The 16,786-nt window shown below is 43.6% G+C and overlaps 2 protein-coding genes across 8 annotated transcripts in view; both read left to right on the top strand.

The window, feature by feature from the left end:
• Positions 1-277: 277 nt before the first annotated feature.
• On the top strand, positions 278-7,510 carry LOC144930142 (uncharacterized). Its single transcript, XM_078851230.1, has 3 exons — positions 278-914; positions 1,503-1,983; positions 7,411-7,510. Exons 1-3 carry the CDS (start codon positions 332-334, stop codon positions 7,508-7,510), a joined length of 1,164 nt encoding a protein of 387 aa, XP_078707356.1. The 5' UTR covers positions 278-331.
• Positions 7,511-7,848: 338 nt separating this feature from the next.
• ZHX1 (zinc fingers and homeoboxes 1) overlaps positions 7,849-16,786 on the top strand; it is a 43,401-nt gene continuing 34,463 nt past the window's right edge. For 3 of the 7 annotated variants that reach the window (XR_013635285.1, XR_012157091.2, XM_073330205.2), the window contains exons 1-3: positions 7,859-8,273; positions 9,433-9,544; positions 16,139-16,383. The gene's annotated coding sequence lies outside the window, so the exon portion shown is untranslated. Of the gene's footprint in view, positions 8,274-9,432; positions 9,545-16,138; positions 16,384-16,786 lie in introns of all 7 variants that reach the window. The other 4 variants (XR_012157096.2, XR_013635286.1, XR_012157093.2 and 1 more) reach the window with 3 other exon arrangements.

Consider the following 16,786-nt stretch of genomic DNA (forward strand, 5'->3'; position numbering starts at 1 on the left):
GTCGAATTTAGCAGCGTTAAATCGATGTAAACCTGCACCCGTCCACACAATGAAGCCCTTTATTTCGACTTAAAGGGCTCTTAAAATCGATTTCCTTATTCCACTCCTGACAAGTGGATTAGCACTTAAATCGACGTTGCCGGCTCGAATTTGGGGTACTGTGGACACAATTCGATGGTATTGGCCTCCGGGAGCTATCCCAGAGTGCTCCATTCTGACCGCTCTGGACAGCACTCTCAACTCAGATGCACTGGCCAGGTAGACAGGAAAAGAACCGCGAACTTTTGAATCTCATTTCCTGTTTGGCCAGCATGGCAAGCTGCAGGTGACCATGCAGAGCTCATCAGCACAGGTGACCATGATGGAGTCCCAGAATCGCAAAAGAGCTCCAGCATGGACCGAACGGGAGGTACGGGATCTGATCGCTGTTTGGGGAGAGGAATCCGTGCTATCAGAACTCCGTTCCAGTTTTCGAAATGCCAAAACCTTTGTCAAAATTTCCCAGGGCATGAAGGACAGAGGCCATAACAGGGACCCGAAGCAGTGCCGCGTGAAACTGAAGGAGCTGAGGCAAGCCTACCAGAAAACCAGAGAGGCGAACAGCCGCTCTGGGTCAGAGCCCCAAACATGCCGCTTCTATGATGAGCTGCATGCCATTTTAGGGGGTTCAGCCACCACTACCCCAGCCGTGTTGTTTGACTCCTTCAATGGAGATGGAGGCAATATGGAAGTAGGTTTTGGGGACGAAGAAGATGATGATGAGGAGGAGGTTGTAGATAGCTCACAGCAAGCAAGCGGAGAAACCGGTTTTCCCGACAGCCAGGAACTGTTTCTCACCCTAGACCTGGAGCCAGTACCCCCTGAACCCACCCAAGGCTGCCTCCTGGACCCAGCAGGCGGAGAAGGGACCTCTGGTGAGTGTACCTTTTAAAATGCTATACATGGTTTAAAAGCAAGCATGTGAAAGGATTAATTTGCCCTGGCATTTGCGGTTCTCCTAGATGTAGTCCTAAAGCCTTTGCAAAAGGTTTCTGGGGAGGGCAGCCTTATTTCGTCCTTCATGGTAGGACACTTTACCACTCCAGGCCAGTAACACGTACTCGGGAATCACTGTAGAACAAAGCATTGCAGTGTATGTTTGCTGGCATTCAACCAAAATCCGTTCTTTATCTCTCTGTGTTATCCTCAGGAGAGTGAGATATAATTCATGGTCCCCTGGTTGAAATAGAGTGCTTTTCTTCAGGGGACACTCAGAGGAGCCCATTCCTGCTGGGCTGTTTGCCTGTGGCTAAACAGAAATGTTCCCCGCTGTTAGCCACAGGGAGGGGGGAAGGTTGAGGGGGTAGTCACGCGGTGGGAGGAGGCAAAATGCGACCTTGTAACGAAAGCACATGTGCTATGTATGTAATGTTAACAGCAAGGTTTACCCTGAAAGAGTGTAGCGACTGTTTTATAAAATGTGTCTTTTTAAATACCGCTGTCCCTTTTTTTTTCTCCACCAGCTGCATGTGTTTCAATGATCACAGGATCTTCTCCTTCCCAGAGGCTAGTGAAGCTTAGAAAGAAAAAAAAACGCACTCGCGATGAAATGTTCTCCGAGCTCATGCTGTCCTCCCACACTGACAGAGCACAGACGAATGCATGGAGGCAAATAATGTCAGAGTGCAGGAAAGCACAAAATGACCGGGAGGAGAGGTGGCGGGCTGAAGAGAGGGCTGAAGCTCAAATGTGGCAGCAGCGTGATGAGAGGAGGCAGGATTCAATGCTGAGGCTGCTGCAGGACCAAACCAGTATGCTCCAGTGTATGGTTGAGCTGCAGCAAAGGCAGCTGGAGCACAGACTGCCACTGCTGCCCCTCTGTAACCAACCGCCCTCCTCCCCAAGTTCCATAGCCTCCACACCCAGACGCCCAAGAACGCAGTGGGGGGGCCTCCGGCCAACCAGCCACTCCACCACAGAGGATAGCCCAAAAAAAAGAAGGCTGTCATTCAATAAATTTTAAAGTTGTAAACTTTTAAAGTGCTGTGCTTAAAGTGCTGTGTGGCATTTTCCTTCCCTCCTCCACCACCTCTCCTGGGATACCTTGGTAGTCATCTCCCTATTTGTGTGATGAATGAATAACGAATGCATGACTGGGAAGCAGCAATGACTTTATTGCCTCTGCAAGCAATGATTAAAGGGAGGAGGGAAGGGTGGTTAGCTTACAGGGAAGTAGAGTGAACCAAGGGGCGGGGGGTTTCATCAAGGAGAAACAAACAGAACTTTCACACCGTAGCCTGGCCAGTCATGAAACTGGTTTTCAAAGCTTCTCTGATGCGTACCGCGCCCTCCTGTGCTCTTCTAACCGCCCTGGTGTCTGGCTGCGCGTAACCAGCAGCTAGGCAATTTGCCTCAGCCTCCCACCCCGCCATAAATGTCTCCCCCTTACTCTCACAGATATTGTGGAGCACACAGCAAGCAGTAATAACAGTGGGAATATTGGTTTCGCTGAGGTCTAAGCGAGTCAGTAAACTGCGCCAGCGCGCCTTTAAACGTCCAAATGCACATTCTACCACCATTCTGCACTTGCTCAGCCTGTAGTTGAACAGCTCCTGACTACTGTCCAGGCTGCCTGTGTACGGCTTCATGAGCCATGGCATTAAGGGGTAGGCTGGGTCCCCAAGGATACATATAGGCATTTCAACATCCCCAACAGTTATTTTCTGGTCTGGGAATAAAGTCCCTTCCTGCAGCTTTTGAAACAGACCAGAGTTCCTGAAGATGCGAGCATCATGCACCTTTCCCGGCCATCCCACGTTGATGTTGGTGAAACGTCCCTTGTGATCCACCAGAGCTTGCAGCACTATCGAAACGTACCCCTTGCGGTTTATGTACTCGGCGGCTTGGTACTCCGGTGCCAAGATAGGGATATGGGTTCCGTCTATAGCCCCACCACAGTTAAGGAATCCCATTGCAGCAAAGCCATCCACTATGACCTGCACATTTCCCAGGGTCACTACCCTTGATATCAGCAGATCTTCGATTGCGTGAGCTACTTGCATCACAGCAGCCCCCACAGTAGATTTGCCCACTCCAAATTGATTCCCAACTGACCGGTAGCTGTCTGGCGTTGCAAGCTTCCACAGGGCTATCGCCACTCGCTTCTCAACTGTGAGGGCTGCTCTCATCTTGGTATTCATGCGCTTCAGGGCAGGGGAAAGCAAGTCACAAAGTTCCATGGAAGTGCCCTTACGCATGCGAAAGTTTCACAGCCACTGGGAATCGTCCCAGACCCGCAACACTATGCGGTCCCACCAGTCTGTGCTTGTTTCCCGAGCCCAGAATTGGCGTTCCACAGCATGAACCTGCCCCATTAGCACCATGATGCATGCATTGTCAGGGCCCATGCTTTCAGAGAAATCTGTGTCCATGTCCTGATCACTCACGGGACCGCGCTGACGTCGCCTCGCCCGGTATCGCGTTGCCATGTTCTGGTGCTGCATATACTGCTGGATAATGCGTGTGGTGGTTAATGTGCTCCTAATTGCCAGAATGAGCTCAGCGGCCTCCATGCTTGCCTTGGTATGGCGTCCGCACAGAAAAAAGGCGCGGAACGATTGTCTGCCGTTGCTCTGACGGAGGAAGGGGCGACTGACGACACGGCTTACAGGGTTGGCTTCAGGGAGCTAAAATCAACAAAGGGTGTGCCTGTACATCAAGGAGTATTTCAGGCAGGACTGCACGGAGGGTTCCAATAAGAAATGGTGCACCTAAGTTATCGTTGTTATTGGAACAAGGAGGTTAGCCTGGCCTCTGATTGATACATGGCTAGATTTACCTCGCTGCACCTTCTCTGTGAGTGACTGCTGTGTGATCTAGACAGGGGAGGAGGCAAATGAGTACAAAACAAATCTGGTCTATTTCTTGTTCTGACCCACTCCATCTATCTTTTACATCTTTGGCTGGCAGCAGACGGTGCAGAAGGACTGCATGCCATCCACATCTCATGGCTGCTCGGCAGAAGATGGTACAGTACGACTGCTAGCCATCTTCATCTCTTGCCTGCCTGGCATAAGATGGTACAATACGACTGCTAGCAATCCTCATCTCTTGCCTGCCTGGCAGAAGATGGTACAGTACGACTGCTAGCAGTCCGTATCGCCTGCCCGCTCACCATAAGACGGTTCAATAGGACTGCAGGACTAAAGAGAATGACCTGGTCAAGTCACTCCAAATTTAGTCCCTGCGCCCATGTCTGCCCAGGCGCTCCCAGCCGACGTGGCCAGGAGCACCTCGGACACGACGAGGACGACTACCAATCGTATTGCACCGTCTGCTGCCAGAAGGCAATGGGTTGCTGCTACTGTGCAGCAAAGCCGTACCGCGTCTGCCAGCACCCAGGAGACATAGGGTGACGGTTACCTGAGCTGGCTCCATGCTTGCCGTGGTATGGCATCTGCACAGGTAACTCATGAAAAAAGGCGCGAAATGATTGGCCTTGCTTTCACGGAGGGAGGGAGGGAACGGGGGCCTGACGATACGTACCCAGAACCACCCGCAACAATGTTTTAGCCCCATCAGAGTGCTCCATTGTGAGTGCTCTGGACAGCACTCTCAGATGCCCGATTGTTTGCCATTGCTCTGACGCTGGGAGGGGCGCTTACAGGGTTGGCTTCAGGAAGCTAAAATCAACAAAGGGGGTGGCTTTACATCAAGGAGTATTTCAGGCAGGACTTCACGGAGGGTTCCAATAAGAAATGGTGCACCTAAGTTATTGTCCTTATTGGAACAAGAAGGTTAGCCTGGCCTCTGATTGATACATGGCTAGATTTACCTCGCTGCACCTTCTCTGTAAGTGACTGCAGTGTGATCTAGAAGAATGAGTCCCCTAGACAGGGGAGGGGGGGGAAGCAAATGAGTACAAAACAAATCTGGTCTATTTCTTGTTTTGATCCACTCCATCTATCTTTGGCTGGCAGCAGATGGTGCAGAAGGACTGCATGCCATCCACATCTCATGGCTGCTCGGCAGAAGATGGTACAGTACGACTGCTAGCAGTCCGTATCGCCTGCCCGCTCACCATAAGACGGTTCAATAGGACTGACTGCAGGACTAAAGAGAATGACCTGGTCAAGTCACTCCAAATTTAGTCCCTGCGCCCATGTCTGCCCAGGCGCTCCTGATCGACCTCACAGAGGCGACCAGGAGCACCTCAGACATGACGATGACGGCTACCAGTCGTACTGTACCGTCTGCTGCCACAAGGCAAGGGGTTGCTGCTACTGTGTAGCAATGCCGTACCGCGTCTGCCAGCACCCAGGAGACATAGGGTGACGGTTACCTGAGTGGGCTCCATGCTTGCCGTGGTATGGCGTCTGCACAGGTAACTCAGGAAAAAAGGCGCGAAATGATTGTCTGCCCTTGCTTTCACGGGGGGAGGGAGGGAATGGGGGCCTGACGATATGTACCCAGAACCACCCGCGACAATGTTTTAGCCCCATCAGGCATTGGGATCTCAACCCAGAATTCCAATGGGCAGCGGAGACTGCGGGAACTGTGGAATAGCTACCCACAGTGCAACGCTCCGGAAGTCGATGCTTGCCTCGGTACTGTGGAAGCGCTCCGCCGAGTTAATGCACTTAATGCACTTAGAGCATTTTCTGTGGGGACACACACACTCGAATATATAAAACCGATTTCTAAAAAACCGACTGCTATAAATTCGACCTAATTTCGTAGTGTAGACATACCCTTAGCAAGCTGTCCTAGAAGAAATTGGCATGCCCCTGTTGTTGCAGTACTTCCTGCAAGTCTGTAAATACAAGAGAATTGTGCATCCTGTATTTGCAACATTCATGATGGTAGTGCAGATCTCTGCTGGCTCCTCGCTTCTGTCAGAGATGGCAGAGACCAAAAAGTGCCGGGTGGATTTTGTGGATTTTTTTTTTTTTAAGGCACAGTAATTATGGTATGTGAGTGGCATTATGGGATGGAGAAAGTTGCATGCTGAGAACTTAACCCCTTACTCTCAGACATCCTTGGGCAAGTCATTTCTATCCCAAAAGGCATTGCACTATGCAGCAATGCATGGCACACTGGGATACCTACCCATAGTGCATCGACTTTGCGTCGACCCAAGCACTTCTAGTGAGTACTTGCAGTGCTGAAGCAAGCACTTATAAAAGTGCTTATAAAAATTTCAGCAGCCATATGCTGACATAACTGACAACCAAAGATGGTAGGGTAAACATGGCCTTAGTAAGGAAAACCTACTTGGTGGTAAGCAAGTGGCTTAACATTTAGGAATATATGACAGGCTTCAGGTTCACATTGTGGTAAAATCTTTGATGTAATGGGCAGTGGGGGATGGCTCCTACCTCAGAGGCTACAAGAAAGCTGTGTTAAATCAGTAGCAACCAGTCATAACAACCAGATATTCTGTTCATCCAAATGCACAGGTCTGAGGATGTTTGGGGAAACATCAGAGAAATGAGTAGTGGAGAATACAAAGAGACCTCATCCCTCACTGTCAAAACCAGCATAGCAATCTGTTGGTCTCTCTCAACAGCAATGGTATTCAAGAAGGGACTAATCCCATAACGAAAGAAAAAATCTGGAGCTGGATCTCCAAAGAAATCCTGATGCATTTTCTTCCCAAACCAACACAATCCTCAATATGACCAGACAAAATGAGAGTCTGTCAGAGCTTACAATTCCTGTGCAAGACTGCCTTTTCCCCCTCACCCCCTACCAGCTGCACCCAAAGTCTTAAATGGCTGTTAGCAGACAACAAGGCTTAGGTTGCGAGTAACAAATCTAAACTCATTCATGGACAAGATCACACTCAATACCTGGTCGGAGAAACAGTCCCTTGCGGAGTCCTGGAGCCTCCAGCAACAATACTGGACCACCTCTGAATTCCACAGATGACCAGCATTACCCATTTGTGATGAATGAGGAAAGAAGGTGAAACAGAAAATTATCACTCACCTCATTCTGAGAACGACTGAACCAGTTTTTCTGAAATGTTAAAAAAAAAAAATCCATCTGAGGCTGACTGACACTGGGCATAAGACATTTCTGACCAACCAGCTGAAATGTGTTACTTATAATTTTAACTGAAAAACAGTCTTATAATGGAAAGGGGTAAGTCACATTCACTATAGGTTTCAGAGTAGCAGCCCTGTTAGTCTGTATCCACAAAAAGAAAAGGAGGACTTGGGCCACCTTAGAGACTAACCAATTTATTTGAGCATAAGCTTTCGCATCTGATGAAGTGAGCTGTAGCTCACAAAAGCTTATGCTCAAATAAATTTTTTAGTCTCTAAGGTGCCCCAAGTCCTCCTTTTCTTTTTACATTCACTATAGTTGCTCCCAGCTCCACTGGTAAAGAAACAAAGAGAACAGACCCATTCTTTTTCCTCCTTGAAGGTCACCTTTAAGAGTAGTGCCCGCTCCTTTCAGTGTTTCCAACACAGAAAGAAAAAAGATGTTTGAAACCCAAACGTTGCAGCACCCAGCTAATGTGTAAACTGGAAAATGAAACTATCTAGTTGGCTTGACTGCATTTATTCATTTCAGACACAAACCGCACAAATGGTGAAAAGGAAATTAGACTAAAAATAGTTGTAATAATCTGCTTCCTTAGTTAACACAACTACATTGTAACCTTAGGGGAGAGAGAGAGAGAAACGCACACACAGAGCCTTGGGACAGGATAGGCTTTGGCGTCTTAGCTTAGCAGCTCCCTAAGTGAGAAATGTGTGGAAGTCATCCATGTGATCACTAGCCTTCTTGTCCAATCTCTTGCCCTGATCCCTATGGCTCGAATGAAACCCTACGGGACCAATCACAGGGCAGCCTTCTGTTGTGCCAGCTTTATAAATGGTGGCAACTACCACTCCCCAGCTTCACACGCAGAGGAGAGGAGATTGTATCACTGCTAGAGCAGCTCCTCCCCTCCCCTCCCTGAATGCATGTATGAGAGAGAGAGAGAGACACACACACACACACACACACACACACTGCCTATTGTCACACTGCTTTCCCACGCCCGGATCATAGCATAGATACAGAGTTATGAGGAAAACTCAGGTTTAATGTAGGGATAAAATCAGGGTCTGTGTGCTTAGGGTGGGTAGGTTTAAAGTGCTGTGTGAGTTCAAAGTTCAGTTACCCACCCCTCCCCAAAAAAAGTGCAGTAGTTTTTTAAATGCAAGATGGCGACGAGGCAGTAAGAGGAGGAGGTACTGACACAGGCTGAGTGGGAGAGAGGCAGAGAGCAGCATTTCAAGGTAGGGATTTTAGCATTCGTTGCTTTCTTAGCTGGGGGGGCGGTGGAGGGGCTGATTGGAGTGTGTGAAAGAAAGACTGAGCGAAATATCTCTGGTGGAAGCTGGGAGGTATTTCTCTCTCACATACACATTCACACATCTCCAGCCATTGCTTCTGTAACTGAAATTTGTGAGGGATTCTCCCCTTCAGTTCTCAATCATTTATAATATGGGAGAAGTGTGTTTGGATCAACAAACTCCTCACACCCTGGATTAGTGTGGGGAAATTTTACAGGAAAGAGACGTTGCCTCAAGGTTTAGCCAGAAGCAAGGAGAAAGAACTCCCCCTTAGTTTATTTCTAACCGCCAAAGACAGGAAAGAGGGGATGTCTTCATGGAGATGTTTGGATACTTTTAAGATTTTTGCGATGGGAGGGGTTGAGTGTGTATTCTTCGCCTCCCTATTGTTTGTCTGCAACTGATGAGACCTATGTTGTGGGTTCTCCCTATGGTGATTTAGAGGAGGCCCTAAATACTGTTGGGGGCAGCTTTTTGGGAGAGTGGGAGGCTCTGTGTTGGGTGGGGAGGGAGTAGTACCTAAAAACTAATTACAGTTTTGAAATGTACAAGCCTGATGATCTCTGTCCCAGGCCAATGAGATTTTTAAATCTCCTGGGAACATGCTGTAAAATCTTTCATCATGAGGTAATGTTAGGTTTGGGTTTTGTTTTTGTTTTTTAAACTGCTGTAAAATTGCTGAAGAACCAGGGAGATTTTCTTCTTTCCCCACTTCTCTCTCCCACCTCCAAATATGAGAGTTTGGCAGCTGTGTAGAGGGGATCTTGTGTATGTTTTTGTTTTTTGCAAATGGTCGAGGAAAATTGGACAAGTCAGATGAAAAGCAGCATAATGAACTTAAAATTTTCATAAATTTGAGGAACCCAATATGTGTGTGTTTTTTAATTTACCCGTGTGGGTCTTTTATTTAACTGATGTGGTCATGGGCTCAGATCATACAGTTCTAGCTTTCTTTAATCATCTTAAAATGTAAAATGAGTTTGCTACCTGTTCCATCTTTTCAAACAATGTTTGCAGGCAAAGTTTGTGAAATGTCATTTTTACTTTGTTTTCTGGGACATAGATACCCAGTTCTGCATTCTGATTTTCAACTCTTCCCCAGATCAGGATGCACAGTAATAGAGATCCAAAGCACAATCAATAAACCACATACTTCGAAAAGGTGCTGGACCTCTGAAATGGGTCAGAACACCTGCGGTAGTGAACACTAACTGGTAGGTACCTATGCTTTACCTCTGAGCACTTTCATCTTTCTGGGAGGACAATTACAGTTTACCTTTCTCTGTTTGTCATTTAAAACATAAGAAGCTGGGATGTAAATGGATTTGCAACCAGAAATAAATAGCCCTTATTTTAAAAATAATTGCACCAGTACACAGGGAGCATGTTGGAGATATTCAGAAACATGAATTTCATGAAAAAAGCTGTGAAGTGCAATCTAAATCTTCTTTTAAAGGCTCTGTGATGAAGAGGCATTAAAACTACAGTCCATTTAGACCAAAAACTTGTTTTGTTTACAAGGATTTTACAAAATCTAATATGGCAAAAAATAAAGTTTAAAGTAGATTCATAGATGTGACCAGAAGGGACCACTGTGATCCTCCTCTACAACATAGACCACAAGACTCCTCTGAATTAATTCATGTTTGGATGAGATCATATCTTTTTTTTAAAAAAACATCGAAGCTTAATATAGAAATTGCTAAGGATGGAGAATCCACCATAATCCGTTGTAAATCATTCCAGTGGTTAATTACCTTCACTAAGTCTTACTTCCAGTCTGAATTTGTCTAGTTTCAACTTCTAGCCATTGGACCTTGTTATACCTTTGTCTATTAGAGTGAAGGGTCTTTCTACTAACAAACTTCCATTCCCCATGTAGATACTTACAGACTGTGACCTAACTTAAATCACCCCTTAATCTTTTCTTTGATAAACTGAACATCTTGAGCCCTTTGAGCCTTTCACTAGAAAGCATGTTTTCCAATTCTTTAAAAATTTTCATGGATCTTCTGAATCCTCTCCAAATTATTAACATCCTTCTTTAATTGTAGAAACCCAAAGGGGATCCAATAATCTAATAGTGATTACCCCAGTGCCAAATACAGAAGTAAAATAACCTACCTAGCCCTATTTGATTGATATTCCCCTGTTTATAGATCACATTAGCCTTTTTTGTGAGAGCTCATTCAGCTGATTATGCATCATGATCCACCCTCAACCACTTTTTCAAAGTCATTGTTTCTCAGGATAGAATCCTCCATCCTGGAAGTATGAACACATTCTTTGTTTTTGTGTGACTTCACTTTTTGTTGTACTGAAACACATATTGTTTGCTTGTACCCAGTTTATCAAGCAATCCAGATTGCTTTGTATCAGAGGCCTGTACCCTTCATTATTTATAACTCCCCTAATCTTTGTGTCATCTGCAAACTTAATCAGTAAGTATTTTATGGTTTCTTCCAGGTCATTGATAAAAATGTTAAATAATCTAGGGCCAAGAACTGATCCCTCTAGAAACGCACCCGCTTGATGATGAAGAGATTCCCCATTTACAGTTACATTTTGAGACCTGTCAGTTACCCAGTTTTTAGTCTATTTAATATGTGCTATGATTAAGAGTAGCGATGAAGTACCACGTTAACGTTCCCCTCAAAAGAACTGAATTCAAATTTCTTTAAGATCTTCAGTTAAAGTATTTGGATCTTAACTTAGTTTCATGTTCATATTGCAAAATTGCATCATGCAGGATCCGATCTTGTAATCTGCTGTAATCACTCTCCATATTTATGGATTTCAGTGGGAGTTGAACAAGCTGCGGATCAAGTTCACAGTTTGTAGTCACTGTTCAGGAGAGTCTTGGGGCGTGGATGACTGGAAGTAATGTCTGTCAATATGGATGGACAGAACTGAGTGAGACAGCTTGCATAGCACTGTCTTTCTTTGGTATAGCCAGCGTTGCTCTTCAAGTGTCATGAGCACTATATTAACACAGTTTGTGGAATGGTAGAAACAGGCTTTTGAACTAGAACTTTATAATCATTACAGTAATTCAGACACCTTCCAAAATAATGGAAATAAAAATACTTGGCAGTTGCATAGCACTCTAAATTGTCAAAGCATGTTACAAAGCATCTTACCTAGATGTTATTAAATGTAATAATGGTACAGTTTTTGACTAAAACCTGAAAATTAGGAACACTTTTTTTCTGTATATTTAAAAATTAACCTGAACTTGAATCCTTATGTCCTTATTTTTGCTATTTGTGTATACCCTCATCATTATTTTATTGTTAAAAGTTTCCAAAAGTGCTCCAATTCACAGAACTAATAAAGACAAAGTCTGTACCCCAAAGAGCTTTCTAACTAAGGCTCTGTTCCCAGGGGCTTGTGCATGGGCATAAAGGATCACCTTGCAGGAATGGGGCCAAATAATGTTCCATATAAGGGGGGAGGGATAGCTCAGTGGTTTGAGCGTTGACCTGCTAAACCCAGGGTTGTGAGTTCAATCCTTGAGGGGGCCATTTAGGGATCAGGGCAAAAATTGGGGATTGGTCCTGCTTTGAGCAGGGGGTTGGACTAGATGACCTCCTGAGGTCCCTTCCAACCTTGATATTCTATTCTATGAGTCAGGTTTGTGGGGAGAGAATAGGGGTAGGGAAGGGCCTGTAGTATAGTAATAAGATTGTACTTTTTAGGCTTGTTGCAGCAGTATACATCTTCAAAGGCCTGTACAAATTACCAGTTAATCCTTAAAATACCTATAAGGTATGGAACTATTTCCTGTTCAAATAGGAGGAAAGTCTAGCAAGGGGGGCCTAAAGATGCATGGTGCTGAGTTGAGGGTGCTCTTCACCTCCCAAGATGGATCAGCACACTGGTTAAATGTCTTGGCACAGATCACAGAGTGAGGTCTGGCCTACACTACAGGGTTAGGTTGACGTAAGCTGCCTTGCATCAACCTCGCTGTGGAAGTGTCTTCACTTAGATTTGGCTTCTGCCAATGTAAGTGCCTCTCTGCGCCGATGTAGTAACACCACCTGCCTGAGTGGCATCGAGTCACAGCTGATGTAATTAGGTTGATGCAGTGTCAATGTAGGAGTCCCTGTGTTGCTTATGTGAACTATTACTAGCTTTCAGGAACCGCTCCACACTGACAATACAATCGATACAAGTGCTCCTGGTAAGGACACTGACACACTGAGCCAACTGTGCAGACACACAAGCGATTTAATAACTGTGGTGTCGGTATGCCAACTTAAGTTAGGTCAATATAATTTTGTAGTGTAGACGTGGCCTTAGTTAGGTGAAGCCAGAATCAAAACTCAGGCGTTCCTGACTCCCAACAGTGTTCTCAGCCCACTGATTACATTAGCATCCACTGATAACTTGTTAAATTCTATGGGTGAGATTTTCAGAAGTACTCAGCATTGGCCTAGCTCTGTATTAAACCCAACAGTAACTGTTAGTAGGACTGGATACTTATTTAGGCCCTGATCCTGCAAGTTGCTCAGTGGAACTCTGCATGCAGACACAGGTTTACCCACACAGAAGTCTTGCCATTCCATGTGGGTGGAGCATCTGGATCTTCACACATAGAGCAGTTTGCAGGTTTGGCACCTATAACATGTATCTGCTTGGAATATATATGTAAAAACAAGTGGAAGTTAAAAAATATCCAGACCTTCTTTATACATCATAAACAAACAAATACATTTTTTTAAGCCCTTGTAGGTCCCCTGTATGTATATGTATATGGAGAGAGAGACAGACACACACACCCCAAAGGGGACCTACAAAAGCGAAAATATAAAATAAAGAAGGCCTGGATGTTTATATTTAACTTGTTTTTACATAGGATAACTTGTATATCTTGCTTTTGCTGGAGGAGTCTATGGGTGACTAGAGAACTAGTGAAAATAAAGCACCACAAGAAATCAAATCTGAGCAATTTAATAGGGGAAGAGATTTGCAGTTCAAAACTTTAGGGATTTGTATTTTTTAGTTAACAAGCGTTAAATTTAACTCAGAATCTTGACAAACTGCTCCCCAGTCCTCTGGTTATCAAAGTCCTCCGGCTAAAACAAGGAAGATAAGACCTGATTCTTTTTTTTTTTTAAAGGCAAAAAAATAAAATTTTAACCCGTAACCTTTTTTCAGACTTTTTTCACACATCAGAAGGATGCAAAATGGACTTTTTCCCCCCTTTGGCAGTCACCTGTAAAGCTTTTCAAATATTTTAATTTCTATGGATTTGATCCAGCTGAAATTATCTGTGACCTGGTACAGAGGGGAAGTGTAGGTGCTTACCGATTTTTACTCCTGGGTTGGTGAATGGACTGTACTTCTGATTTTGGGGACAGTCTGTCTCCTCGCTTGTAAGCACTTAAGTCCCAATAACGCAATGAGCTTCATGCAGACGGACCACTGCATCAGTGTTGATCTTATTGGCGGATCAGGACTGAAGACCACTCTAGGCTGGAGTAACTTCTCTGTGCTGTTTTGCATGGAGATGTTCAGTAATTTAGATATAAAACAAGAAAATAAAAAGCTTACTCAAACATTTCATTTAAATACCACCTTCAACTGTATCAAAATGAAAATGTAGGATTCATTCATACAGTATGCAATAGTTTCCACTGATGGATCTGACACTTCTCTCTAGAATCCAATAAAGCCAGGTTTTTGCAAAATTGCATTTAATTTCACAAGTGGAAGTTTGGGAGTTACAAAGTCATTTTACGACTTATTTTTATTACCCCTGTGAACATGTGCGGGAGAACAGAGTCGATCTTAAAAGTTTACCTTTGTCCTGCATTCAGTTTTTATATGTAATATATAAATGAGGGAAAGAGGGGCACCCTTTATTTTAAATGATTCATGCTGCCTCAAAGCATTTTGTGTGTTGCCTTCCCCAATGGAGGATTCAAACAAAAGAAAAATTTGAGATTTCAGTTTTCGATTTCTTCAGTTTTCCAGGAAATCCCTAGCTGTGCAGGGATATGCAAATAGCTTTGAATTTTAAAAGCAATCTTTCTGAATTGTGTATTGATTGGATATAAAATAGTAGCACTGCAATATGCAGTTTGAAACAAAGGTGAGGTTTTGTTCATTTGATGTTAACCTTTATCAGCCCCCCCCCAAAAAAGAAGTGGTTTCTGTTCCCATAAAACCAAACTTGCAAAATCTTCATGAACGTTTTTTAGTCTAGGTACAAAATATTTTTACCCACCCTTAGCTTGATGATGGTGGAAAAAGCTAATATTGTACTTGGCTGTCAAAAAAAAAAAATTACTCACCCTAGGCAAGTGAGCCAGTAGAATTTTGCAAGGCTACATTCAACAACAGATGCATCTTATTCCCATGAGGTTCCCACAGTCTGCCTGTTTTCTTATGGTAAACTTTTGGACAGTCTCTTTAAATGTTCTCTTTGAATACCACACCCCTGTTTTATCCTGAAATGATTTAACTTGGGCTGATTTAATAATGAGATTAGATTTCTCTGCCTTACCTCTTCCCCCACCCCCCAAAATCACCTATCTAATACAGTAGTATAGAAACTTGCCAAGTACATTTAACCCAGGGTGGACTGATTTAAATCAGTTGTTTAAATAATTATTTAAATCAGCAAGCAGGAAACCTTGACTTAAATAACCTATTTTAATCTTGCTTTGCATTTGTACTTTTTAATTATTTTCCCAAAGAAAGGGTGATTCTCACTGGTTGGTATAATTTGGTACTTCCTTTTTCTAACCAAAAGAATACACCATATCTAGGGACCTACCAAATTCACGGTCCATTTTGGTCAATTTCACGGTCGTAGGATTTTTTAAAAATATTAATTTCATGATTTCAGCTATTTAAATCAGATATTTCACGGTGTTGTAATTGTCGGAGTCCTGACCCAGAAAGGAGTTGTGGGGGGGGGGGTCACAAAATTATTGCGGGTGGGGTTGGGGTACTGCTACCCTTACTTCTGCGCTGCTGATGGCGGCGCTTCCTTCAGAGCTGGGCAGCTGGAGAGCTGGCACCAGCAGCAGCGCAGAAGTAAGGATGGCGCTCTTACTATTGCCACTCTTTCTTCTGCGCTGCTGCGGGCGGGCGCTGCCTTCAGAGCTGGGCGCCCAGCCAACAGCCGCTGCTCTCCAGCCACCTAGCTCTGAAGACAGCGCAGAAGTAAGGGTGGCAATACCGTGTGTCCCCTGTCCTCCCCCAAAATAACCTTGCAAGTCCCTTTTGGGTCAGGATCCCCAATTTGAGAAACGCTGGCCTCCCCTCCTTGAAATCTGTATAATACGTGGTTAAAACACACAAAAGACCAGATTTCCCAGGGGACCACCAGATTTCACAGTCTGTGACGTGTTTTTCATGGCTGTGAATTTGGTAGGGCCCTAACTATATCTATACACATTTATTTAAGCAATTATGTAGCCTAACATAAATTTATTCAGATTCTTAAGTTTTCCATTTTTTTTATGACAGAGAATGATGAATGATCCATATTTTGTTTACTGATTAATTTTTTTACTCATGATTTGTGTCAAGCTGCACTTGGATGGAAAGTGGAATTCAATTAAAATGCACAAAAACAGCGTTTTAAAATTGCTTTTATTAATTAAAAACTATATTAAATACGATGGATTCACAAGAGAAGTGTGTTTATCAAAATATTACTTGCTTTTAAAACTGATGTATTAAACAAATGAAATATCTGTAGTTAATGAATTGAACTGATAGTTTCGTCACCGTATTCTTCAAGATTTTAGAACTAGTAGATCTCCTCCTCTCACATTCTTTTTTTTTAATAGATTGAAAGAGGAAAATGAGTTTTTCTGCTTTTTTGACTCCCAGTTGGTTTCTCAACTTTGAATCACCTAGTCATTGAACTGAACTACTTGAATAAACTGAAATGAAGAAAATATTCATTCTGCGTCTGCAGAAGAAGCTACTTCTGTCAAAAGCTGGTTTAGCACTTTGAACACCAGTCTCAAGTGCTTAGCCAGTGACTTTCACCAGTGCAGTGGTTTGACTTCAAAATTTCAGCAGCAAACAGGTACTGCTTGAATATTTTTTAATTAATTTACATTATTTTAATAGATTAAATTAAAGTTTAGGCCTTAACATAAATTGTTATTATCTCATTTAATTTTAAATTGATTTACTTTTAAGGGAAATAATAATTGTTAAAAATAAATGTACTTATTTAATTTTTATTTTGATCCACCCTGATTTAAACACACTGTCCCTCTACTCTGAGATTATTATTTACCTGTCCAATATAGGAATGATGCTTCATCTATTCTAAAATAATCCTCAATTATGTTACTGAGAATAGTAGTTTTAATGTTGACATATGGAGCAACAATGTAATATATAATTTAATGGAATGTTTTTAGTGTGTATTCTGTTTGGAAGGCAAGTATAAACATCAGCATTAACAAGGTGATTTTTATTAA

This window comes from Lepidochelys kempii, chromosome 2 (genome assembly GCF_965140285.1).
Source record: "Lepidochelys kempii isolate rLepKem1 chromosome 2, rLepKem1.hap1, whole genome shotgun sequence".
Taxonomy (NCBI): domain Eukaryota; kingdom Metazoa; phylum Chordata; order Testudines; family Cheloniidae; genus Lepidochelys; species Lepidochelys kempii.

Excerpts from the sequence above, each read along its gene's own strand:
- LOC144930142 (XM_078851230.1), top strand. The coding sequence starts at position 332 with ATGCAGAGCTCATCAGCACAGGTGACCATGATGGAGTCCCAGAATCGC. Across the intron at positions 915-1,502 it reads AGGCGGAGAAGGGACCTCTG|CTGCATGTGTTTCAATGATC; the intron begins GTGAGTGTACCT and ends TTTCTCCACCAG. Across the intron at positions 1,984-7,410 it reads AGCCCAAAAAAAAGAAGGCT|GTCACCTTTAAGAGTAGTGC; the intron begins GTCATTCAATAA and ends TCCTCCTTGAAG.